This window comes from Acanthochromis polyacanthus, chromosome 15 (genome assembly GCF_021347895.1).
Source record: "Acanthochromis polyacanthus isolate Apoly-LR-REF ecotype Palm Island chromosome 15, KAUST_Apoly_ChrSc, whole genome shotgun sequence".
Taxonomy (NCBI): Eukaryota; Metazoa; Chordata; class Actinopteri; family Pomacentridae; genus Acanthochromis; species Acanthochromis polyacanthus.
In genome coordinates, this window is record NC_067127.1 from 20,125,171 (window position 1) to 20,153,133 (window position 27,963).

Consider the following 27,963-nt stretch of genomic DNA (forward strand, 5'->3'; position numbering starts at 1 on the left):
TGCTGAAGGTTCATTCTGTAAAGCACTTGACTGGTACTAGAAACCCACCTGTGAAATGAAAGGTAACCAGTAAATTCAAGCGTTGCTTTTCTCACAGTGTTGAGATGTTTGGCAACTCTATGATGTACTTTGTTACTGTGTAGCTGCTGAAGCATCTGATCAACATCTCATTTATTTTTGTCTCACCTCATAGTCACTAGACCAGAATCCTTAAGAGCATCCAAAGTTCTGCAGCCACTCAGATTGAGGAATGCAGGACAGTGGCAGGGCTGCACATTCGCCTTGCAGCAGGAAGATCTCTGGTTCAAATCCCAGCCTGGGCCTGGGATCTTTCTGCATGGAGTTTGCATGTTCTCCCTGTGCAGGCGTGGGTTTTCTCCAGGCACTCCAGCTTCCTCCCACAGTCCAAAAATATGCTGAGGTTAATTGATAACTCTAGATTGCCCATAGATGTGAGTGTGATTGTTTGTCTGTATATGTACCCCTGCGACAGACTGGTGACCTGTGCAGGGTGTCCCCTGCATTCGCCCAAGTCAGCTGGGATAGACTCCAGCACCCCTGCAACCCTAGTGAGGATAAAGCAGTGTATAGAGGATGGATGGATGGATGGATGGAGGACAGTGGCGGATCTTCCGTGGGGCCACGGGGGAGCAGTGGCCCCCCTGTGACCTAACTGGTCAGCCTGTCTGTCCCCCCCAAAATTTTCGTTGGAAATTTACATTACTGATACTCTTATTTCCGATGCTCCTGAATGCACCAATGGCATTAGTTCAATCTTTTCTATTTCGTTGGGATTTGAAGAAGCTTTGAAGACGTTTCCTGATGCCAGAGGAAAGAACGAGCAGGTTTGTATCTTTGCAGTGAGAAAACTGTGTTCGTTTCTCAGTACGTAACTGTCCGCAGGCCCGGGGTGGCTAATCGGGAAGACCGGGACAATTCCCGTTGGGCCGGTCTGATGTTTGGGCCGCGAGGGCCGGTGCTCTGTCATGGCTCTGGGTTGATTATTCTGCTGCTACCGCTGTTCCTGGGCCGCCTCCACTGGCAGCTTTTTTTTTTTTTTTTTATTTGCAGACTCACCGTGACGTAACACATGCACATGCACAGAGGTGTTTGAAAGATGGAAAACAGGAAGAGCAAGGGTGGTGCAGAGAAGGCAAGAAATAAAAAGAGGAAAGCTCTGGAAACATGCAGCCGAATGTGCAGAAATTGGAAACTTTTTCACTAAAGCTCGCGGTTTGAAACGACAAATGAGGACGAGGAAACGGATACGGACTTTGTTGAACTTTGCAAACCACCGTTCAAGTTAATTATCAAGTCAATTAATTGTGTGTCATTGTGGTGTAAAACATAATGTTATATAATTTAAATAATAGTATGATGCAACCACATAACTGGGATACTTTGTCCTGTAGCCCCTCAGAGTCAGAAGAAAGATCCAGCACCAAGCAGCAGCCAAGAGCCACAAGTCCAGAGTGGGAGATAGGATTGTTCATTGAGTGAATATTATTAGAATGAATATAATGAAGAGTCTGTTGTAGACCTGTTCTATATGAGAAGTGCCCTTAGATGCGAGATGATTCAGCACTACATTAATGAAACTGACCTGACGGCTTTGTAAAAAGTGCTGAGAATTTTGACAGTTATTTAGTGTTGGAGGCAGAGCCAGTAGTGATGAGGGGATTAATGCTGTCAGTATGGAAGGAACAGGTGAGCTGTTGGAACAAAGTGAACAAGCAAGCATTAGTTCCAATACTTTCTATGCCCAAAGCGTAAATGGTCTGTATTTATATAGCGCTTTACTATACCTGCAAGGTACCCAAAGCGCTTTACATTATACATCACATTCATGATGTTTTTAGAGCGACCTGCTCTACTATAGGCTTTTTTGATTGACATATTACTATGACATTTTATTATTTTTGTTGTTTTTTAGCAACATATAAGAATTTGAACAGGTTTAAAAATTACTATACTTTTACTTGTGCAGTGAACTATAATTCTATGGCATTTTTTAGATATTATACTCTGATGTTTTCTAGAATAACATACTATTTTGACAACATACTGCACTATGACATTTTTTGAACCACATATACATGACAATTTTAGGCAACATCCTATAATTTTGCGTTTTTTGAATCACATAATCATCTGTTTTTTTTTGTTTTTTTTGCCGACATGCTATACTATGAACTACAGGCCATACTATGTTATTCTTGAAAAGTATACTATACTTTGACATTTTCTGAACTACATCCTATACTGTGGCGTTACACACAGTGCTTTGGTTACATGTTGATTTATAATCTAGGTTTTTTACTGTTTTGTTTTTTGGCAGGATTACCACAGACCTGACCGTGAACACCGTTGACACCCACCTGAGGGAGACGCTGCCTAAGATCTCCAGGCTGCTTGGTTGAGGTCTTTCTGGTCCAGAACATCATCAACTACATCTTCTTTTGAAGAGGCCCTCAGATGCTGCAATCTCTGACCTTAAGGAGGAACTGCTACTTTCACTCTGTAACGAGACGGCGGTTATTGTAATAGGCAGGGATATTCGCCTAAGGTTTTGATTTCTTAGTCAAACAAAGCTGTCTTAACTGATTATGTAATTTTTCCCGTAGAATCCAATTCTGCCTCATACATTTTTGTATCATCATTGTAATGAATTCCTTTGAATGGCATATTTGAAGAATTGGTTAACATAATTTATGCAAATTATCTCTTTATATCAATTTTGCATCACATATTGACATACAAATTGATGTTTTAAGTTCAAATAAATACAGAAATCTGAAAATTTTCCATTTATTATGTGAAATACAGCTGCATTTTGAAGAAATTTAGTTTTAGCACTAATTTGTTAAAAAAAAAGAGCTAATTAACTCATTAAATATGCATGATACAAAAATGTATGAGGCAGAATTGGATTCTACGGGAAAAATTACATAAGAATCAGTTAAGACATCTTTGGTTGACTAAGAAATCAAAACCTTAGACGAATATCCCTGCCTATAAAGACCCAGCTCCTGGTGGCTATGAGTGAAAATTTAACATCCATCAAAAGGGAACTACAGACAGTTAAATCTGAGCTGTCAGTCAGTATTTCAAACATCAAGTCTGACCCGGGTGCCCTACACCATCTAAGGAATGCTGAGTCCATCTTTCCAAAAAAACAAAAAAAACAAAACACTTTTAGGGTGAACATATCTTCTCTGATTGGCCTCAAACCTGTTGAACCCTGAGGTAACTTTCATAATTAAGCTTAGCTTAAGATACAAGCAAATAAACTTAACAAATGTTTGCATTTCTGGAAATTTAAATATCACAGAGGGCTAATGAGTAGAGAACTTTATTGTCCAGTTGAACCTCTGCTGGTTTACACATCCAATGACTCTACTTTTAACATGAAGTAACACCTTGAGGTACGTTTTGCTTTTGTGTGGTTAAAGGAAAATGCTTGCAGGTCTAGTATCGAGCTACCTACAAAGCCAAACTGCCAGCTGACTGCAGATCAGCCTGTTAGTGTTAGCGGCATTGTAACTTGCTAGCAAAGGAGGGCTAACCAAAACCCAGTGGAAAGTTTTGAACATAACTTTAACTACTGTGGAAATTGAAGGAAAATTTTGTTCAAAGATTAAATAGATGTTGATCACCTTGCTTGACGGTTTCGGCGAGCTCCGTGGCCTTCACCAGAAGGCTGACGGCTTGTGACGTGTTCAGCCGGCAGACTTCGGCAGCCGGCAGTTTGCGGCGTGACCAGCAGGGTCGCCTGCTGGAAATGTAACTCAGGCCAAGAGTGAAATGCAGTTCAAAAAGGTGTATTTGTCACAATCCTACGTTGGAGAAGGGTCCCTAAGTTCTTAAGATTTAAGCTGGGTGAGGAAAAGGGGCCATTATTCGGTCGTCTTTGAGGCATTTGCTGGCTAACCAAGCAGTGCTGTGATGGAACATTGCATGGCATTCTTGAAAACTGCAGTCCTCTTCCTGTGGCTCTGCTTGATGAAAGTATGTTTCATGAACTGGTGTTGGAGTTGATTTCCATCCATCTTCAACCCAGAAAGTTCCAGCTTTCTTATTGATAGCGATCCATACGAGTATGAGACTTTGCTGGTGCTCTTTTGTCCATTAGGGATTCAGCCATGGGCCCATCCATTTGCTCCATCGAGAGCAACTCCGATCTCATATATCTGGGAAACCTTTTAAAAATCTGCCTTCAGGCATTTCTTGACCCAAACTTGATGCTTCAACTTGCAAATCATATTCTCTGGGTTGCTGTGTAGTAGCTGCTGTCCTTAAAGTTTTTTTTTTTTTTTGGGACACTGTTGACTACTTGAAACAATGTTTGACTCTCTGGTGGTCACATTTAGCTGTTTTGAGAGTTTTGCATCCATCCAATGGGCATTTTTAGTGTCAGTTAAATCTCTTCTGTCCCCTTGTACCTGAGAAATTGAAGCTACCTAATAATGCACACTTTGACATGAGGTGCCAAAGGGGGAAAAACATATAGAAATAAGTGAACGTTGCTTTTACACAAATTTGAATGTAAAGGAAACAACACTGTGGCTTTCTTCAAAAAGCCACAGTGTTGTTAGATTTCTACTACCCTTCAAAAGTTTGGAGTCACCCAGGCAATCTCATGTTTTCCATGAACATTCACACTTTTATTCATGTGCTAACATAATATCACAAGGGTTTTCTAATCATCAGTTAGCCTTTCAACACCATTAGCTAACACAATGTAGCATTAGAACACAGGAGTGATGGTTGCTGGAAATGTTCCTCTGTACCCCTATGGAGATATTCCATTAAAAATCAGCTGTTTCCAGCTACAATAGTCATTTACCATATTAATGTCTAAAGCTGTATTTCTGATTCATTTAATGTTATCTTCATTGAAGAAAAACTGTTTCTTTCAAAAATAGAGAAATTTCTAGGTGATCTCAAACTTTTGAACAGCAGTGTAGATAAAAATGTTAGCGTAGAGCTTTCCTTGAAATGTAAATGAGGTACCCGAATCATTAAAAAAAAAAAAAGATTTAATTCATCATTCATCAGTTCTGGAATTTTAGAATTGAATTAAGAGATTGTGCTTTTTGTCCTGAATTTCATACATGTGTATAATTTGATTTGATTAAAATATTTATTTTAAATATAACAGCCATTCTAATAAAGTAGTTAAGAAGTAGATCCTTGCAGCTTTATTCGTCTGTCACTCTGTAAACACAAATTGCAGGGATCAAAAACCAAAACTGGATCTAATGAGAGGTGATGCAGTCTCTGGACAGTCTAGCCGTGGGTCACTGTGCTGTATGAGGGTGACTAGTAAGAACAATCTATTTGTCAGATACTAGGGAGAAACAAGTACAGTCATGATGCATTTCATTCAGATTATATGCAGATATAGATGCAGCCCTATTTACAAAAAATTGTAACTCCATGTATACATGCTCACACACAAACATTTTAGGCACGCAAAGAAAAGACAAAAGTAATCCGAGGAAATGAAGACATGAAGGTCGAACAGAAGTTGAAATGTTCAGTTCACTCTGACAGCGTGGATGTTCCAAAGGTTGATGGGAGAAAGTGTCGTCCGGTCAAATACGTACAGTCAGTTGTGTGTTTGGGTCTTTCAGTCCACTTTGACCACACTGTAGATCTTGGTAACAAACCAGAAACAGGCAAAGAAGCCAATTGTGCCTGAGGAGAGAGAAAATACACCTTTAATTAGAACTATGACAAAACAGACTTCTTTGCATTTAGCTTTAGAAACACCAGTGTATGTATGGGGTATGGTCTATGGATGGTTTTGTGTGCACACATCGTATACAGTGCCAGTCAGATATTTAAGACCGCTCTATTCAAGGGCTTTTTATTTAATTGTACCATTTCTGCAGGACAATGAGAGAAATCACACCTCCTAGTCCTGTGAGGGCAATTTAATGAAGAAGAAGAAACACGTATTTGATAGTCTCCATAATCCCCAACCCAAACCTAACTGGGAGGGTTAAAGATGAGGCACTGCAGCACATGTGGGAACTCTTTCAACACTTCTTTGCCTTTGTCTAAACTTGGTTCCATGAGGGATATTGACACTGTGTTGTAGCTGATGGGAGTTAAAGATAAGCTTTGTCCAGTGTAGTGCAGACTAGGTACAAAACCATCCCTGCACACACAAAGCCACTGCATGTAGCTAATGTCTGAATCAAAGCAAGACAGCCAAAGATTTACGATTTATTCCAAGAATGACAGTGCTCTTCATAACGTTTGGGATAAAGAATTATTATTTTCATTCATTTACTTGTCCCTGTGTTCCAGAGTTCTAAATCTGCAATCAAGCAATTTACATGTGATTATAGAGAACATTTAGCTTCCTCATGTAGAAACGCCCTCGTTTCGGGGTACCATAATGTTTGGGATGCAACAAGCATGTGTACATTTAAGTAGTCAAGTCTAGTACCTTGTTGGGATATCCCTTAGATGCAATGACTGCATATGTCACACATATCTGAAAGTGTTGATGATCGGATGGATAACTTTGTAAATTTTTCTTCATATGGTGAGAATTCTTCTGTTGTCAGCAACGGAGGTCTTTCTTGGCCTACCACTGCCTTTACACTTGCTTCCAAACAGTTGGTTTTGGTAATCCTGAGGTTTTTAGCCACATAATCACTCACTTTCTCTTTTTGGCCAGGCTGGTCCTTACGCCAAAACTACAAACTCCAAAGGTACTAAAAACCTAGCTCAGTAATAAAGCAATAAATTATGGCCCCCTGAAATGTGGTAACTAAGTATAAACAGTGAGATAGTTTCCTTCCTATTAAACAGAAATCTAAACAAACTCACTTTAATGAAATCTGAATGTGCATTTTAATCACTGACTCTCCACAGCCTTCTAGAACAGAAGAATCAATTAAACTAAATTTTAGTTTTATAGCGGTAATCATAGCATATGCTATCTTACTGCACTTTACATTGTAAGGTGAAGATCTTACAGTATTATGGAGCGAAATCCAACAATTCTGTCTCAACCAGTTGGCAGGTACAAGGCAATGTCATTAGAAGGAAAAGCATTGCATTGATAAACAGAAGTGCTGTGAGGAAATGCATATCTTAATTCAAAAGAGACCTCCAGAAATAAATCCACACCATGACTCATAATGGGCCCCATGTAAAATATACTTACCAGTAAATAGGAAAAATATGAGCGCCATGATCATGGTGTATCCATAGTACAGGATGATGCTGGCCAGTCCGGTGATTTGCAGCTTCGAGAAAAAGTAATGAATGGCATAGACCAGGAAATAGACAGCAGTGAAGCCGCTGGTCAGGAAGGCGCGCCACTGCCAATGGTAGTCCTATGAAGGGAAAGAACACAGGAAGAGTTGAGATTTAAATAAAGAAACAGGTTTGTAAATTTGAGCCCCTGCATACAGAATCCATTTCCATAGATATGAATTGCTATCAGTGCTACAATTCTACAATTTCTTTTATGCAAAGCGGCGTACATCTGACAGTAGATACAACACATGCAAGCATCTAGTCAGGAGAAAACAACCTGGATAAGAGCCATAAAACAAGTTCAAGTGTGATAATAGGACCGTAGTGTCTACAAGTAATGCAGACATAATAGGATTTGGTTTTTTTTGCAGCCTGTCAACTGCAAAGGTGTTCAGTGCTAGTCACTATTTAATCACAAAACAGAGAGGTCAGAACAAATTCCAAATCAAACCTCATCCACACTTCTGTATCAATCTCCTGCTTGTAGGCCTCAAGGGCTGTATTTAGTCATGAGCAGATCCATATACAGACTGTCTATGACTACCTTTCTACTGTATTCACAGATTTCTTTTTAAAATTGTACATTTCTTTGATAGTGTAATTTGTGGGATTGACAAAAGTTGTATTCTAATGTATCTTTACAATTCATCCTACATGATTTTCATAAATAATACAAAACACCTAATTTATTTTACAATTGTAAATGACCTACATTACAACCAGATTAAGGTTTTAATAACATTATAAATAATTTAAGATGCTAGAATTCTCGCAAAATATATAGCTGTTAACAGTTTTAGTACAAAGACGTCTGTGTTAATATCCTCACTGAAATGTAAACATGATAATGGTAATGTTAAATGCATTGCACTGATCACGTTCACCTCAGCACATAAGTGAAAGTAACACAGCAGGATGGTGGCTTCAGAGCATGTGATGACCAGGATGATGAAGACAAGGAAAAGGAAGCCAAACATGTAGTACATCTGATGGGACCTGAAGAACAGGAAGAGACATGTCTGAGTCCTTAGAATAGATCAAATACGTCGCTGAATGGTGAAGCATGTTATGGTAAGCTTGCCATCATATTTGATAAGAACACTGACAGGCATAAAAAATAACAGATGTATAGAATTTAACTGCTCAGTGTGTTGTTGATCAAGGCAGACTGGTATCGACACAAACCTACAACTGATCCTTAGTTTATGTCTGTTGTTTCACAGGTGTCGTACAGGGAGAACACAACGCATTAGGACTGTAATTGTTGCATGGTTCAGTTGTATAATAAACCACAGCATGATCAATCAATAATCATTAACTGATAACACACAATAAGCACAGTGGATAATTATCCTGTGGCATTTTAGTCAACAGACAAATGATCTGAGCAGCAAAGACCACCATCTCTGATTTTCAGCGGGAATACAGAAACACTGTTCTGCCGTTCTTAGCTCATCTTACACACAAACACTGGATGGAAGTCATTAAGTGTCACACAAGTCTTTGTCATGGTGGCCCGGTCATTCCACAAGGTACGACAGCTAATCGACAATACGTTCTCCGTTTCCAGCTAGAAGAGTCATTTACCACATTAACAATGTCTAGAATGGATTTCTGATTAATTTAATGTTATCTTCATTGAAAACAAATTTTCTTCCAACAATAAGGACATTTCTAAGTGATCCAAAACTTTCGAATGGTACTGTGCCTAACATTAAGGCACAGCAGGAAAGCATGTTTTTCTTTCTTCAGGCAACGCAGCGCTATTCAGTTGCCAAACATATGACATGATTTTAAAATTCTGATGCAGTTGAAGTGTGTATTGTACTAGGAAAGCCGTATCAGATTGCGACTCGATATCAGCTGATTGTAAATAATAAATGACTCGGATCTGGGGCAAACAAAAAACATGACCAGGGCATCGCTAGTTGTTAATCTCAAACTCTGACAAATTCAAGGAAATTCATTCATGCGGGGTGTCACATACATCCTGTCAAGGTTGAATAAGATGTCAGACAATTTCTGGTAATGTGCAATTTTCCAGTAACAGAAAAAACTGTTGACAATAGCCAGTCTATTTACTTAATCTAGGTAAATTCTAAATCTATATATTGACAAAAGTGTATATAGCATGTCCAACATCTAAAAACTAAGAATGAATGGCATTTTTGTTTCTGCTTGAAACACAAGATGTATCCTCACTTTCTATGAATAACTGCAAACAAATCCTTTTCTTCTTTCTCACCATATGGAGTTCAGTATGAAGAACAGCTGAATAAATATACATCCAAAAGGCAGGATTCCTCCCATGATGATACCAGGGAAAGGCTTTGTGTAGAATGACTGTTCTGGGATTTGACGAGGAATCTGATTGGTGCGAACAGGGTGCTCGATACCCTAAATCAATCAGCAGAGAGAGAGAGAAAGAGTGAAACATTCATAAGGGCATTTCTTAAAATAGTCACAAAGCTACTGACAATAAAAATGTCATGAAGTTAAACGTGCTAACCGCAGTGAAGCCTCTTTATATTCATGCTGGCTCAATTCAGGGAAACAGAAATCAATCAATCAATGAAACTTTAACTGTATAGCATTTTCCATACAAATAAAACGTTACACCAAGAGCTTTGCAGATGAAAGGAATAAACAAACAATAAAACAATACAAAACAATGGAAAGTGCAGATACTTGAAATTGGTGTAATGTGAGCACTCGTGCTGCCGAGTTCTGAGTTAGTTGAAGTGGAAGTATAGTTTTCTTAGAGAGACCAGATAAGAGAGCACTACAGTAGTCAATCTTCTTCTTTTCCTTTCGGCTTTTCCCTTCAGGGGTCGCCACAGCGAATCAATTGCTTCCATCTAACCCTGTCTTCTGCATCCTCTTCTCTCACACCAACTACCTTCATGTCCTCTTTAACCACATCCATAAACCTCCTCTTTGGTCTTCCTCTAGGCCTCCTGCCTGGCAGTGGGAAACTCAGCATCCTTCTACCAATATATTCACTCTCTCTCCTCTGGACATGTCCGAACCATCTCAGTCTGGCCTCTCTGACTTTATCTCCAAAGCCTCTAACATGTGCTGTCCCTCTGATGTACTCATTCCTGATCCTATCCATCCTGGTCACTCCCAAAGAGAACCTCAGCATCTTCAGTTCTGCTACCTCCAGCTCTGCCTCCTGTCTTTTCCTCAGGGACACTGTCTCCAGACCAAACAACATGGCTGGTCTCACCACAGTTTTGTAAACCTTTCCTTTCATTTTAGCTGAAACTCTTCTATCACACATCACACCTGACACTTTTCTCCAGCCGTTCCAGCCTGCCTGTACACGCTTCTTCACCTCTTTTCCACACTCTCCATTGCTCTGGACTGTTGACCCTAAGTACTATAGTAGTCAATCCTACATGTAATAAAATCATTCATTAGTGTCTGTGTAATTGTTTTAAAATAATTCTAAAATATATTTGCTGTGATAAAACATCTACAGAGCCATGCAAAAATAACTGTATTTATGTGTGTTTATATTTACTTACAGCCTTCTTGAAGCCAAAGTATGCTCCTATAAAAGTGAGGGGCACTGAGATACAGAACCAAAGAGCCAATATGGCGACCAGGGTCCCAAAGGGCATCGCTGCTGAAGAACCTTCACCCCACAGGATCAAGTTCATCACAAAGAAGTCTGCAAACACCACCCTGAGGAGTGACAAAGATGATGTCAGAATAAAGAGTTAGTGAGTCAGATGGTGGAAGTAAGATGTTGTGTCTTTCTCATGCAGGGAACTTCTAACCCCAGATCATTAAGTAAAGTGTTAGATTGAGCCATGATAATCTTACCCGGGACAGAGAAAGGCAGTGAGCAGAACATTGGTCTTCCACTTCTCTCCTCCAAAAGCTGCAACACAAAGACAAACAAACAAAAAAAAAGGGCATCAAATGAAATTGGAAGCTGTCATGGTATTGCTTTTGTTCTCACCGTTTACATGCGTTTGACTGTAGGGACTCCAGTGAGCAAGAAGATACTCATCAAGTTTTACTACCAGGTGGCAGTCTTAAAAATAATAATTTAAATAAATGTCAAGTCAGTATTGCCTGGTGAGGTAACATACACTACTGTTCAAAAGTTTGCGGTCACTCAGGCAGTCTCATATTATCCATGAAAACTCACACTTTTATTCATGTGCTAACATAATTGCACAAAGGATTTTCTAATCATCAATGAGCCTTTCAACACCATTAGCTAACACAATGTAGCATTAGAACACAGGAGTGATGGTTGCTGGAAATGTTCCTCTGTACCCCTATGGAGATATTCCATTAAAAATCAGCCGTTTCCAGCTAGAATAGTCATTTACCACATTAAGAATATCTAGACTGGATTTCTGATTAATTTAATGTTATCTTCATTGAAAAAAATGCTTTTATTTAAAAAATAAGGACATTTCTAAGTTACTAAACTGCTGAATGGGTTGTAAAAGTAATGAAGCCTGTGGCCATTGATGAAAGCAGTGTAATATTTGTACATCTGAAGTGATACCATTTGAATGACTGTGGCAACACTCCCAGGAACAATGCTGTATTAATTTATTACTGATGCAAGCTGAACCTTTACTACTGCTTCATAGCCTAGCCGCACTAGACCCATGCTCTGAAGACGCAAGGGTCTAGGCACGTTTGACAGGGAGGGAGGCGGGCTAAAAGGTTGTCTATCAAATCACTCTGCAGCAATTGGGTAGGTATACAACCAATCAGCGCAACGAATAGGCTCCTAGAGCGCCGGAAATCAGAGGATGCGGTAGTTCGGTGAAGCCTTATTTATACAGTCAATGGGTGAAGCTCAAGTATATTACAGACATGTTAACAGAAAGATTATTCAGAGTCTGTGCTAATGGAGCTCAACGACTGTTGTCGTTTTTGTTGTCGACCCTGGCAGAGAATTAAATTCGTTGCCGTGGGTTGTCTAGCGCGGCTAGGCTAGTTGTTTCCGGTTGTTTCTGTCCGAATCGTCGCGCCTCTGTCGTCACTTAGTTACGCCCGCCTTCTGACTCTACACTTCATGGTGATTCGTCTGGCCAGTTTTAGGAGCATCCAACCTCGAGCCTTATGGAGGGTAACTAGACCCACCCTGGCAGAGAATTAAATTCGTTGCCGTGGGTTGTCTAGCGCGGCTAGGCTAGCAGCTTCACATTATTAACATTTAACCAGCAAAACGTGAGTTGACTTTTGTCCATGAATTAGGCACAGAACAAAGTGTGTATCAAAAATGCATCTACAAAAAAATTGTAATTTTTGGCAATTTATTGAAGCAGTTTAGTTTAAAATAGCACAGGTAGTAACAGAACAAGAGGGAGCAGCACCAGTGAGTTGTTAGATGAATGTTTATATAATAGTTTAAAGCATTTTATAATTGCTTAAAGTGCTTTGGTCTAGTTCTTTCTGCACTTACATTTGTAGAGCCGAGCAGCCACATATCCAGCAGGAGTTCCCAGAAGGACCCAGAGAACAACAGAACATGTCATCAGAGCCCCACGATTTGCCGGAGAGAGGAATCCAAGACAGGCAAAGACTGGAAAGGGGAGAGAGATTTTCTAAAATGTCATGTTTGCAGCTTCATAGTGTTTTGTGAAATGTGTTTTCTGTATAAATGTAAGGCTGTACTGTCATGCCAATACACATCTGCAAACTAGAGGTATATTTCCTGAACTCTGTCAGTTTGGTGTCGTGCAATGCAGTCCACTTGAGGAAGCGGCGCAGAGTAGTCTAATCTTGGCCATCTTAGCGTGTTCAAGTTTTGGCGTGTGAATATCAGAAGGTTCAGTCTTGCTCAGTGTCAAATGCTCAGAGTGTTTTTCAGATGGAGTCCTGCAGCAGTCCACAGACAGGTCTAACAAGCTCTTTTCACTGTTACAAAGTAGTGAAATCGATCAAACTGTCACATCCAGTTATTCTGTCAAGGGCGCAATCAAAAAAGTTGAAAAACAAACAAAAGCATTCGTCAAAAGGGTTTTGTCACGCATTTCTCAGAGTGATACGTAGTGACTGAAAGAATGAGATCACGGGTACAAGCGGCTGAAATGAACTTCCTCTGTAGGGTGGCTGGGCTCAGCCTTAGAGATAGGATGATTAGATCCACCAAGCTCATAGTAGAGCTGCTGCTCCTTTGCGTCCAAAGGAGCCAGTTGAGGTGGTTTGGACATCTGATTCAGATGTCTCACGGGAGGCTTCCTTTGGAAGTTTTCCAAACACGTCCACCTTGGAGGGGACCCCGGGGTAGACCCAGAACCCACTGGAGGGATTATGTACCTCGTCTGGTCTGGGAACAGCTCAGGATCCCCCAGGAAGAGCTGGAAAGCATCACTGAGGGGGAGGACATCTGGAATGACCTACTTTGTCTGTTGCCTGGACAGACACCTCTCCCCTGCACAAACAGCCCTGCAACGAGCTAGGTGCCCCAATGCCACCAGAGGGCAACACCAGCCTGTTTATTACAGACAGGCTAGTCAGTCAGAGTGCACAAACTCTGAGTGGGTTATGAAACCAATAGGCTGGGGATACAGGCTGTAACTTGCTATAGCCCCTCCAAAGTTCATAGCAGTGGTTTAGTCACAAGCCAAGGGAAGAGCTGCAAGATTCATAAAGGAGGAAGTCTTTGCTCTTCTGGAGAAAACAGGGACAGATCAGTACCTCAGTTTTACTCAAAATATTTCCTTGAGAGATGTAGGTGATTTCAGACCTACTGCCGCCTAAAGAGGCCTGGAAGGAATGGCAGGGTGTACCTGGGATCTGTACACACGCTCATATCACATAAAATACATGATGCTGCTGGCAATTCATCTAACACTGAAACCTGTTCTCTCTCTCCTGAGAGGCTACCATGTTTAAGTGTGGACACACAACACAGACAGGGAGCACTGAGATTTCTTCAGCTGCACACACTGGTTCATAAACTCATTGCTTGCAGCAGCAGACACTTTCTATCTCTACAAGCCATGCATATAACATGGGTACAGAACTGTGGGAAAGATCTCACTTTCAACTCACTGCTATTAAACAATAACAAAGGTAATAAACACATACAGAGGGTGACAAAGGTCATAATGAAGATCTGGGTTCCAGAGCCGAGGAAAACCGACAGCAGCATCCCCTTCTTGGGAGGTCGGAAAACATCTCCATGGACTAATTTCCACCCAAACTCCTCCTGAGCATCCTCCTGGAAAACAGGATAGACCAAATGTAATGACAGCAATAAATCTAAACCAGGAATGTCCATAGATGTACCATGTACTGGTGGCATCATGATGAAGTGTCATGACTGCTTTGTTTGTTTCATGGAATGGTTAAAGTATAAAGTTATTCATGTTTGCAGGAACTATGAACTTGGAGCTATTGGCAATTTTCTGTCCACTGCTTGCTCCTCTGCTCCATTATTATCCTCCATAGAAATAGATACTCACCACAGAATCCATCTGATTGTATCTGGCGATGTCTTTGTGCAAAGTCCTCAGCATGATCATGGCTACCATTCCAGACAGGAACAGCACAATCACCAGGGAGTTCATTATGCTTTGGAGAAAAACAGCAATCCAAGCAGATTTGATCATGCATCAGTATTTTGATGTGAATCGATGCTGAAGTGGTTTTGTAATAAATATTAAGTTCTCCAAAACAGGCACAACTGCATTTCATATAAGCATGCACACTTGCACAATTGGGACATCGTGATGATTCACACACGCCACAGCATTTGCTCTTAGTAACCACTTGTTTGACAACAGTTCAGGACAATGCTAGTCAGCAGTTAAAAATCTGCTCTTGTTTGCTTTCAGGTCTGATTTGCAACAGATTACCACTTGAATCTGTGTTAACAACTACACTGCCCGTCCAAAAAAAAAAAAAAAAAAGTCACACACTAATATTTCATTGGACTGCCTTTAGCTCTGAGAACGACACATATTCGCCGTGGCATCATTTTGATAAGCTTCTGCAATGTCACAGCATTTATTTCTGTCCAGAGATGCAATCATTTTCTGCCAAGATCTTATATTGATGATGGGTGAGTCGGACCGCTGCAAAAAGTCTTCTCCAGAACATCCCAAACATTCTCAGTGGGTCTGAGGTTTGGACTCTGTGGAGGTCGATCTATGTGTGAAAATGATGTCTCATGCTCCCTGATCCACTCATTCTCAATTTGAGCCCCATGAATCCTGGCATCTTGGAACATGTCCATAACATTAGGGAAGAAAAACTCCATTGATGGAAAGACCTGTTCATTCAGTATATTCAGGTAGTCAGCTGACCTCATTCTTTGGGAACATAATGTTGCTGAACCTGACCAACCCCAGATCATAACTCTAACCCCCACAGGCTTGTAGGTACTAGCCATGATGAGGTCATCACTTCATCTGCCTCTCCTCTTACCTTGATTATTTTGGAAGAGAGTAAATCTGGAGTCATCAGACCACATTACCTTCTTTTATTGCTCCAGAGTCTAATATTTATGCTAGCTAGCAAACTGAAGCCCTTTTTTCAGATAGCCTCGCTGATCAGTGGTTTTCTTAGAGCTACACAGCTATTTAGTCCCAGTCCTTTGAGTTCCCTTTGCATTGTGTGTGTGGAAATGCTCTTACTTTCACTATTAAACATAGCCGTGAATTCCCCTGTTGATTTCCTACGATCATCTAAGAGTTGGTTCCCGCCACATTTCTTCCTCGCCACTATCCTTCAGGTTTTAATGCGTTGGGCAGTTCTTAACCTGATTTTAGTACTTTCAGAAATCTCCTTAGTTGTTTTTTTTTTTTTTTTTTTTTTGCTTGATGCAGGCCAATAATTTGACCCTTCTGAAACATATTAACATCCTTTCTACGACCGTAGGATTTGTCTTTCGACATGGTTGCTCCTCACTGCATCAGCTAGGGTTAACTTGTTACCATCTGAAACATATTCATCACTGCAGTAATTATCCAATGGAAGGCTCTTATCTACTTTCTTAGTTAAATCCAGGTGGCAATGTTTTTTTTTTTTTTTGGACAGGCAGTATATTATTGTTAAACAATTAAAAAAATATTACTGGCAGTTTTTTCCTTCTAAAAGATCATTTCTGAGGTGCAAATCCTGGCACAAAATTCACAACATACTGATACATGTCAGTGTTTATGCGTTACCTGAACCACTGGATGTTAGTGTGAGGCATTGACTCCAGGATGTAGTCCCATCTGGATGCCCAGCGAATTTTCTTGTCCTCCTATATATACACATGCAAGCACGCACACACACAATTTAGATATATTTACCTTTAAAACTTAGAATAAGCATTTTCTTTACTCATAATAATTCAGCTGCTTTAATCAAAAAACATCTGTCTCCACAGTCTTGATGGCTCGAATCATCCATCCATCCATTCTCTATACACCACTTTATCCTCACTAGGGTCATGGGGGGTGCTGGAGCCTATTCCAGCTGACTCGGAGGAAGGCAGGGGACACTCAGGACAGGTCGCCAGTCTGTCGCAGGGCTACATATACAGACACACAATCACACTCACACCTACGGGCAATTTAGAATAACCAATTAACCTCAGCATATTTTTGGACTGTGGGAGGAAGCCGGAGTGCCCGGAGAAAACCCACGCATGCACAGGGAGAACATGCAAACTCCATGCAGAAAGATCCCAGGCCCAGGCCAGGATTTGAATCAGGATCTTCTTGCTGCAAGGCGAAAGTGCTAACCACTACGCCACTGTGTAGCCCCCTGGCTCGAATCAGTATAGTTATATTGTTCACCAGAGTGGAAAACTGGTCCCAGAGGAATTAGAATGAGTGGCCAGATGTCTCTTTATTTTATTTTTTTCCACAAAGGATAGGTGGAATGACTATTAGTCCAAAGTAATTCAGCAGCATAGTGCACTTGGTTTTTGGGTTTGTCGTTTTCATGGTTGAAATGCAGCATTAGTCCATTTTCAGTTTTTAACCCAGATGGTAACAGATGGTACAGCTTCTCAGAATAGCCTTTAACACAGAGAAATAGTAGTGTTGTACTAACCACAAAGTTGACAGAGTAGGTGTATGTGATCTTGAACTCTCCTGTGTGCTTGTTTTTGAGGAACTTTGGCCCTCCAGAACAATCAGGCTTGTCATCAATAGGGTTTTCATAGCTGGGCAGAGAATACGAGAGAGCCAGAGGAAACACATTTCAGATCCAAGTAACCTGCACCATTTATATACTTTGCATATTGAATACTGTTTACAATGTGGGCATGACATAATAAGGATGAGGCTACTACACTGTTCTACTAGTATGTGGGATGGCTTTTCTTACCAGTGAACAGCACCTGAGATCTTTAAGCATGCCCCAAAAACATTAAAGTAAATGCACCTCAAGCCAACAGAGCTAACATTAAACAGTCACATTATAGCAAAAACTTTCAATCATTTGATAATACTAACAAGTAGGGTTGCTCAGGATCTTCTGAGACACCACTGAGTTATGCTGCCATAGGTTTCGACTGCTACAGGACTCCCATGATGCACTGGGCTCCTCTCCTCTCTCTACACAGTTCATATCACTATTGCATATCACTAACTCTGTGTTTCCCGAAGTCCTGTACTTGTTCTTTCCACGGATGTCTCTGGATCTGGAGCCACTGGTCTCACCCCCACTCTTGCCCCAACCAGTCGAGGCAGATGGCCACCTTCTCAGAGCCGGGTTCTGTCGGAGATTTTGTTTTTCCCTCCTCGCTATTCCACTCATAGGGAATCCAAAATCAACTCTGGATTGCTTGGTTCTCTGTTCATACTTCATAAGGTCTGTACCTTAAGATGACAAATGTTGTAAATCTGCACCACATAAATAAAACTGAATTGAACTGAATTACCTTTTGGGTTCAACCTTGGCAGCTACCAGTCGTGCTCCAAGTTGTTCATGCTCAACAATGTGGTAAAGGATGGTGATGTCCACATGGTTAAAGATGTAAAAAGCATCCCATTCATTAAAATTTGTCTGGAAAACAAAATGAAGTCACAAAAGTTTATCAGAAGTGAGTTGGCCACTGTGCAATATCAATTAAATGTGAAATGTTTCAAATCTGTATCTCTCAATAAAAGTTAACAAGCAAAGAATTTCCTCTTATGAACAATCAAAACCAAATACTTTAGAAAGAGTATTCTGCAAATACAGATCCCAAAGCAGAACCTCAATGCAACAAAAGTGAATACACCTGTGATCACTGACACACGTTAAAAAAAACCTCTGCACACTGAAACAAAGTTGAGAACAGCTGTCCAGTTAGCCTAAATGCATGAATGTCAGACTTCCTTAAGATGAAAAAGGATCCAGCAAGAGAGGTGAGAAACTAAAATCACTCAATACAGTTACAGGAGATATAGAACAAACCATGGCACCGGTAAGCAGAGATGCAGTGGGTGTTTTCATAAAATGATACCACAGCCAGTGTGCTTTTTACACACTCAAGCTCTGGAAAACAGATGGGCAGGTGCTAAAGACATTCAGCATGTGTAGGGGCTTCGGATCTAACTGAAAAACCTGTGATTAGTGGACAAGTGTTGACTGTCATGGCTTCATCCCCACTAAAATGTATGGGGGCACCTGGAGACTGAGATAATCAAACATTCCTGACATGTGGACTCCATGCAGCCTTAGTGCTGCTGTCATGGAAGCAAAGGAGAGGGACACAAAATATCAAGGCATTTTGAAATTCATGGATATTTTGTTGGGATCCAACTTTTCACTCAAAATCAGCTTGATTGGGTCCAGCATGTCTGCCATGAATCTGGCCAAGAACACCACAGTGAGTCTTGACAGTGAAGCACAGAGATGGGAGCAGGATAATATGGAGTAGGGATGTGCGGACTAGTCGTTTAATCGGTTAATTGTCGACTCATTTATTAAACGGTTAGTATTTTACTAGTCGGAACTGAAAATAAGCAAAACATAATTCTACTGTTAAAGAGGATTGTGTCCGTGCGTGTCACACTCACATTGACGATACAGGCATCTTTACGTCGGCCTGTATCTGTGACAAAACAGCCAATAGGGAAACCAGGATTACAGAACTTCTGTCCTTCTTCAACATCGTAGCACCAGGTGACCGGCATGTTATCCACAATCCTACACACACAAAAGAGAAACACAAAAGCCTGTGATGCCTACAAACAAGATGTAATGTGCACATTGTATGTATATCACACCATTTTGTTGAGGCACTACTTTCTTAAACATCAAGTCATAAACATTGGACAGACAGTTACTCTAAAAGATAGAGTCAAGTGAATATATTAGAAAATATACTACAAGAGATACAGTTCCTATAAAACATATTCACCCTCTTGGAAGTTTCCTCCTTTTACTACTTTTTAACACTTAATCATGGTCAATTTAATTTGACCCTTTGGATAAGAATTTACAATGAGTCTTTCATGTCAAAATTACAATTGATTTCTAAAAGGCAATTTCAATTAAATGACAGCACAAATATCGGTCCCTTTGACAGTGATTCACCTCATTTAACACAGGCACATTTAACTGGCACTTGATGTTACACAATGAGTGGAATGGAGATCCAAATGCAGTGATTTCTCACTGACTGTAGTCTGACGTGCAGCAATAAAGAAATGGGACACTGGATGCTGAACACGTGATTCAGCAGCTACATAGTAACAGAGTACATCAAAGTGTCGCCCAACATCTCAACACTGTATGAGAAAAGCAACGGTTGAATTTAACGGTTTCCTTTCATTTCACAGGTGGGTTTCTAGCTCACTGAAATGACCTATTATCTTTCGTTCCCATTCAGTTTTGTCACAAAATGAACTATGAGCAAAGAACTAACATCATTCCAGCAATTAAGATTGAACAGAAAGAACATCAGAACCATGTTATTGGATGATTTGGGTATGCAAGCTTTCTGTGGTCTAGGTGACACTGGCATCTTCTACTGGAAGCTTAGCCGTTTGGTGTCAGGTTGTATAGAAAGAACCAAGTCTCATCCAGCGATGACATTGTCCAGAAACTCTGGATCGCCCTCTAGTGAGTCTTTTAGTCCTTGGTGAGCAGTTTGGGTACAAGCTTCCTGCAAACCTTGTACCCAAACAAGGTTTGTATCCTCACTGACTCCCTATTCAATCCCTGTAGCTCAACCATCATGCTGATCAGTCTACGACCACTCTGCACCAGTTCCTTGACCTTCTAGAAGTTGGTATCAGTTTAAAATCTGAGTTTTGGGTCTTTCTCCACCCCTTCCCACCCCGTTCTAAACCTACTGTGCCAGTCATAGACATGTATAGGACGTTGTTTGCCCTGCCTGAACATACTTCAGGATGGTTCTTGGCAGCAGGCCCTAAAAGGTTTGTAAAGCTAGAGGGTATTATAAAAGCAGCAAAGCATAAGAAAAACCGTGGAGGACAACCTAATCAGTCTGCGAATGAACTGTGACTTGGGAGAAGATTTGTTTTCCAGCAAGACAAAAAGCTGAAGCATACCGTCAACGCTACACAGTGATGTATTAAAGACAAAAGAGTGAATGTTCAGGAGTGGAGTCAGGTGGAGTGTATGCCACTGAATCATACATACCAGTGATGCTGGTAGTTGAGTAGCATTCCTTTCTTGAGGAAATCCAGCTTGGCTTTGTCTGATGGGTTACTGGTGGAATAGGTTCTCGTACACACCTTCCCACACGTCACAGGTTTCTTGAACTCAAACTGACAAATAAAATTTTAATATAGATGCTGTTCAGTATCATGTCAACAAAGTTTTGTTTAATAATAACAATGCATCACTCACAACAGTGCAAAGTCAGTTTTTAATATACATGGGGTGGTGTGGGGAGCAGAAGCAGGTGGGCTGTATAGTCCTGTTGGATGTGAGGATGCAGGGTTCTATGTTTTACTGTCCAGGAGACTGAAATCATGGTTAGTTTCTATGGCAGACCACTCCTCAAACATTATTCCTGTTGGGACATGGCATCTTTGTAGCAGGACAAAATCCATTTTTAATGATGATTCAATGTCCAAGTTTGTGTTGTATGTTTCATGGGTTCAGTATGTGTTATTTATGGCTTATGTATTGTTTATGTGCATTTCTTGTATGTATACACTACCGATCAAAGGTTTGGGGTCACCCAGGCCATCTCACGTTTTCCATGAAAAGTCATACTCTTATTCATTTGCTAACATAAATGAACAAGGGTTTTCTAATCATCAATGAGCCTTTCAACTCCATTAGCTAACGCAATGTAGCATTAGAACACAGGAGTGATGGTTGCTGGAAATGTTCCTCTGTACCTCTATGGAGATATTCCATTAAAAATCAGCCGTTTCCAGCTAGAATAGTCATTTACCACACGGACAATGATTCATGTAGTGTTATTTTCAATAAAAAAATGCATTCTTTAAAAAATAAAGACATTTCTAGTTGATCCCAAACTTTTGAACAGTAGTGTATTTGAGTATACATGTTTGTTGCTCTAAATGTGTCTATGTGTTTCTGTAGAGGTTTGTGTTTCTATTGACATTTGTTACCTTGTATGGTGACGGCTCAATTCTCTCCCCAAAGAGAACCTGACCCAGATTCTCTGATGGACGTTTCATTGTTTCCTCTGAGCAGAAGTCAAAACTGCAGAAAAAAAAGAACTCTGTTCAAAACACTGTGGACAGACGAAAGGTATTTACCTTCACTAAACTCATAAATACTGTAGTCTGTAATACTGATCTAGAGTTTCCCAACTCTTTTATTAGTTCATTTTCAAACTCCCAAATTCTCCGCATTCCATGATTTAGGGAGACCTCAGAAATAATTTTTGCTTTTGGACTAAGATAAGGCACAGAGAAGCTGTTTTTGCAACCTGATGAAATAAGACAATTTTGTTGAAAGTCTTACAAGAAACAAAACACATAGTGCTACTTACGCTGTATATTCATAAGGCAAAACAGACTCCACTGAATCAAGTCTGTTCACAAACAGTTCAATTTCTGACTAGAAGAGAAGAAAAGCAGACACATATTAGCAGAAGATACATTCACCATGTATGACCCATAACACCTAATATTGGCTTGTTACACATATATTGGTATCAGAGTACACCCCCTGTCAAAAGTTTTAGGACACTTTCTCATTCAAATAAATTTGAACCTGTCTGAAAACTTTTGACAGGGGGTGTATATGCTGTCAAATGTGCTACTGTTACATGGTTTACCAATATTAGAAAGGCTCTGTAGTACCCCGTTGTTAAAAATTGTTAAAACATTTTATTAGAAGCTTCATGTGCAACAGTGCTCTGCTTTCATTTCCTGCATTCATAGGGGCTGTGCCAGCTGTATTGACTTCTCTTTTATGCACACTGCAGCTTTCACTACGACCAAATGAGAGACATGGCTGCAAACACTAGTGCCCTTGCTGATCATCCACAGAAGCAGACGTGTAAGGCAAAATACAGTATTACTTCGCTTACAAAAGGCAAAAAAACAACAAAAACAAGATATAATATTACGAAAATGACACTCAAATGAGGAAAAAAAATGAAAGAAACAACAAAAATGAGACATAAAAACACAAAAACAAGACAAAATATTACAAAAATGAGACATAAAATGACAAATGAACAATCTAGTATTTTACTGTATGATCAAAACAACTTGTCGTGGTCTAGAAATTATTTTAAATTTATAATGCTGACAGTGAGGGTAAGCCCACAGACGCCGCAAGGTAAATCTGTAAGACATGTTTTATATCTACACAAACCAAAGGAACAAACATGCAATTTGTTAAGGAATGCTGGTGTGCTGAAAGACCTCCAAGAGTGAATGTTTAGCAAATGTGATCGATAACATAATGACATCTGAATCTCACAGCAAAACTCAACACTCATCAAGCGATATTCCAATCTTCTATTGTAAATTTTTGGTGAGCCCAAGCAAACCGTAGCCTCAGTTTCCTGTTCTAAGCTGACAGGAGTGGTACCTGGTGTGGTCTTCTTCTACTGATAAAGTGTAATTTCTCAAGGTGGGACGAGTTGTGCCCTCAGAGATGGGATTCTGCATTCCTTGCTTTTACTAGTGGTTATTTGAGTTACTGCTGCCTTTCTATAATTTGAACCAGTCTGACCTCTGGCATCACCAAGGCATTTTCACCAAAACAACTTCTGCTCACAGGATATTCTCTTTTTTGGGCCATTCTCTGTCAACCATAGAGATGGTTGCGTGTGAAAATCCCAGTAGATCAATAGTTTGTGAAATACTCAGACCAGCCTGTCTGGCACCAACAACCATGTCTTTCTTCCTCATGATACTCGGTTTGAACTTCAGCAGGTCGTCTTGACCACGAATGCACTAAGTCACTGCCATGTGACTGACTGATAACATATTTTTTATGAGCGGTGAAACACATAAACTGGCTGGTGTGAGTGTCCGTGTGTGTTTAGGTTTGTGATCTGAATGCTGTCTTTGAAAATAGAGATGTTTGCCATATTGTTCAATTAGCTAAAAAGATAAAACCAAATCAAACAGTGATCATTGAATGGCCTCATTAATCTCTGGTAGTTCCATCTATTACTGCTACACTCAACTCTATGGAAATATAGTCACCATTAAAGTACTGTTTGCCAAAGAAGCTCCGTCCATATTGCACAAAACCACTGTTGATAACTGGTCTTCTCCCCACACACAGACACACTGCCTTGGATCCAACATAGGTATGAGCAGTTAAGGTCTGATATTTACCCCACCTGTTCACCTGCATGGTGTAGTAATGATTGTGGCAGCTTTCTGCTAAGTATATCAGTCTGACAGTGTGCTAACTGTAGCTACCATAAATAATTTGTTTTCAACAATTCTACAACTTAATTTAGCAGACGCTTTTATCCAAAGTGACGTACACTACCATTCAAAAGTTTAGGGTCATTTCCAGCAGCTGATTTTTAATGGAATATCTACATAGGGGTACAACTGCCCATTTCCAGCAACCATCACTCCTGTGTTCTAATGCTACTTTGTGTTAGCTAGTTGTGTTGAAAGGCTAATTGATGATTAGAAAACCCTTGTGCAATTATGTTAGCACATGAATAAAAATGTGAGTTTTCATGGAAAACATGGAATTATCTGGATGAACCCAAACCTTTGAACGGTAGTGTACATCTGAGAGTAGATACAACACAAGCAAGGACCTAGAAAGGAGAAAACAACCTGGATAAGAGCCATGAAACCAGTTCAAGTTTGATAACAGGACTATGGAGTCTACAGGCAGCGCGGACAAAATTAGAAAAGCTATTCTTTCTCTTTTGGGGGGCTTTCTGTAAAGTTCAAAGGTGTTCAGTGAAAGCTGGGTTTTTAGTCTTTTCTTAAAGGCTGAGAGAGACTCTGTAGATGGAACAGAGTTTGGTAACTCGTTCCACCCCCGGGGAACCACAGAGATGAAGAGTCAAGCTATCTTTTGTGTACAGAGTGTATCTAGTTCATCCTTTCTTTTCAATTTTTTTTATTTTTTTTTTTAGAAAAAGTCAATGAGTGGGAACTTGTGCTTCACCTTAATAGTGGCATCTTGCTTGAACCATGACTTCCTCCAGCAGCTATGTAGAGTACAACATATCACACCTCCCAATATTTACTGTACAGTACTTTGTAGTATCAATGAGCTTGTTAAGATTCAACTACCCAACAGAACAATATAAATAAAAGAGGAAGGCTCTCGTAGTTTCTTGTAGCTCTACAGACAGTGGCCTAAAGTCCTTCCTTTTTAACAAAGCTTTTAATAAAACATGTTCCTGAAAATGTTACTTTTATTTTACATGTTTGTTTTGTTTTTATCATTTTATATCCTTAAACTGTAGCACAAATGAAACGTGCATTACAAATAAAATGTATTATTATTTCTTGTACGTGGGAACTTTTCAATAAACAGCATACCTCAAATAACATCATGCAACCAGTTATCATCACTCCTATTTACAGCAGGACTCATTTTGTAGCACAAACTAAATAAGGAGTTAGTCACAACCTAGTCAAGTTTAGTTACCCGTTTCTAGTTTGCTATCTAGACTGGGAACGTTACTTGACCTAATAAAAACAACTTCCTGATAACTGTAGCACCGGAACAGTTAGCTAGAACACAACGGCAGCACGTCAGGAACAAACGTCTCCTCTCTTTATTTACTGGGTGCTGTGAATAAGGAATGTTAGCTATTCGGTCATGTTGTTGAAACTACACTGGACATGTGTCACATGCAGTGTTTACCTTGCAGCCCGGAACTTTGTCGTTTCCGGGCTCACAGAAGCTGACGGGCGCCAGACCTGGGAGGTAGAAGGCGGCCGCTGGAGCCACAAGAGCCGCTGCAAGGAGCCACAGCAGCATGTTGAGCCGGACAGTCCTCGGACAGACGCAGCCAGCAGCTATCCCGCTCCTTCACTCCTCACAGACAGGACAGACGCCTGCATCCGGGTCTGTAGCAGGGAACAGCGTAGCCGGAAGTCCTGCTTGGTGGAGTGGAGCATTGTGGGATCGTGAACGGCCGACAGGAGGCTCGTCATTTCACTGATATCAGCTCAGAGACTCTTCGCTGCTGAGAAAGAGGAGAGAGGGGTGTCAAACTCATATTAGTTCAGGGGCCACATTCAGCCCAATTTGATCTCAGGTGGGCCGAAAACATTACAAAATGAGACATAAAATGACAAAAGCAAGAAACAAAATGACAAAAATGAGACATGAAACTAAACAAAAAAAAAAGAGATTAAAAAAAGTGCCAAAAAAACAAACGACAAAACAACAAATAAAGCAAAACACAAGATGACAAAAATAAGACCAAAAACACAAGGAAGACAAAAAGAAAACACTAAATGACAAAAACATGAGACAAATGACAAAAGGCAGACAAAAAAAGGGAAAAAAAACAAGATAAAATATTATGCAAATGACACAAAATGAAAAAATGAGAGGAACAAAAATGAGACATAAAAACACAAAAAATAACAAAAACAAGACAAAAAAATTACAAAAATGAGATACAAAAGAACAATGTGAACAATCTAGTATTTTATTTTATGATCAAAACAACTTGTCATGGTCTAGAAATTATTTAAAATTTATAGTTTTACTTATTTACTATCTGCAGTTAATGTCTTCTCTGGAGTTTTTACACTTTGAGGGCCAGATTGGACCCTCTGGAGGACCGCTTTTGGCCCACAGTGACAAAAGTACCAAACAGTTTGCTGATCATGATATTACCGTGCTTGATTGGCACCATAGAACCCCATGTGTGGTTTATTATCAAGAGGAAGACGAGCTGAAGGCTGCTCTCAAAGCAACCTGGGTTTCAACAACACACATGTACATGCTCTGTTACAGAAACTCTTTAAAGTCCTACAGCTGAAGTTGAATTGGAGTAAACTGGAGTAATAAAATGGCAACTAAAGGAAACCAGCATGATCAACACCTCTTTCATCAACTTTCATCAAAAAACAAACAACAAAACAAGAAATAAAGCAAAACACAAGATGACAAAAATAAGACCAAAAACACAAGGGAGACAAAAAGAAAACACTAAATGACAAAAACATGATGAGACAAATGACAAAAGGCAGACAAAAAGGCAAAAAAACAAGATAAAATATTATGCAAATGACACAAAATGAAAAAAATGAGAGGAACAACAAAAATGAGATATAAAAACAAAAAAATAACAAAAACAAGACAAAAATATTACAAAAATGAGATACAAAAGAACAATGTGAACAATCTAGTATTTTATTTTATGATCAAAACAACTTGTCATGGTCTAGAAATTATTTAAAATTTATAGTTTTACTTATTTACTATCTGCAGTTAATGTCTTCTCTGGAATTTTTACACTTTGAGGGCCAGATTGGACCCTCTGGAGGACTGCTTTTGGCCCACGGGCTGCATGTTTGACACCCCTGGAGTAGAGGATCCATCTATAATCTATATACCGCTTTATCCTCATTCGGGTCATGGGAGGCTGAAGTGTATCCCAGCTGACTGAGGGTGAAGGTAGGGGACACCCTGGACAGTAGTGATGTGAAGTTCAGCTCTTTTCAGAGAGAGCCGGTTCTTTTGGCACGGCTCCCAAAGAAGATCCGTTTTTTTTGGCTCCCAAATGGCTCCTAATATTTGTAGTCTCATATTTTAGCCTCACTAGGCAAATATGAATGATTTGTGTATTGATAAACCCTTTTGCATTCAATGTTTATATTAGAAGCCTCCTGATTCCCTCATTTTGTGCATTTGTTGTTACAAAAGCAGATATTCTTACTTTTGTTTATTATTCTAAAGAAATTGGGGGGGGGGGGTTTGCACAAAAAACAAATGAACAAAACACTGCACACAAACCCACCGAACAGAAACAGAATCGAACTTGGTATTCAAACAGTATAAATGTCCTCAGTGCTGGTTGGCATATGGAAAAAAAATCAGATGCCTGATCTGATCTTGGATGGGCTGATACCATTTCTTGATTTGATGATTATCTGCCCTCTTTTTGAGAAATTTCTCTTAGATGGAACAGAGACACAGTCTCTCCTCCATCACCTCACATCATCCACTGTGAAGACCGTAGGATGCAGTTAAAAGATCTGAAAGCATGTGGTCCATAGGCTTGTAAGATGTCCTCTATTGTTCTGGAGAAGGTTAAAATGTGATAAAATACTCGTGATGAGTGCTATACTCAGGATT

At 40.0% G+C, this 27,963-nt stretch overlaps 1 protein-coding gene across 2 annotated transcripts; it reads right to left on the reverse strand.

The window, feature by feature from the left end:
* Positions 1-5,178: 5,178 nt before the first annotated feature.
* Positions 5,179-25,740, reverse strand: tm9sf2 (transmembrane 9 superfamily member 2). 2 transcript variants are annotated; one of them, XM_051959829.1, is made up of 17 exons: positions 25,513-25,738; positions 22,193-22,260; positions 21,807-21,900; positions 20,860-20,987; positions 19,269-19,398; positions 18,146-18,270; positions 17,314-17,425; positions 16,437-16,516; positions 14,730-14,838; positions 14,353-14,485; positions 12,722-12,841; positions 11,113-11,170; positions 10,812-10,971; positions 9,527-9,678; positions 8,166-8,277; positions 7,187-7,358; positions 5,179-5,700 (listed from the first exon to the last, which is right to left on the reverse strand). In XM_051959829.1, exons 1-17 carry the CDS (start codon positions 25,627-25,629, stop codon positions 5,633-5,635), a joined length of 1,938 nt encoding a protein of 645 aa, XP_051815789.1. In that variant the 5' UTR covers positions 25,630-25,738; the 3' UTR covers positions 5,179-5,632. The 2 variants fall into 2 exon arrangements, with proteins under 2 accessions (XP_051815789.1, XP_051815790.1); XM_051959830.1 differs by lacking the exons at positions 5,179-5,700; positions 8,166-8,277 and having other exon boundaries at positions 7,193-7,358; positions 25,513-25,740.
* Positions 25,741-27,963: the final 2,223 nt, after the last annotated feature.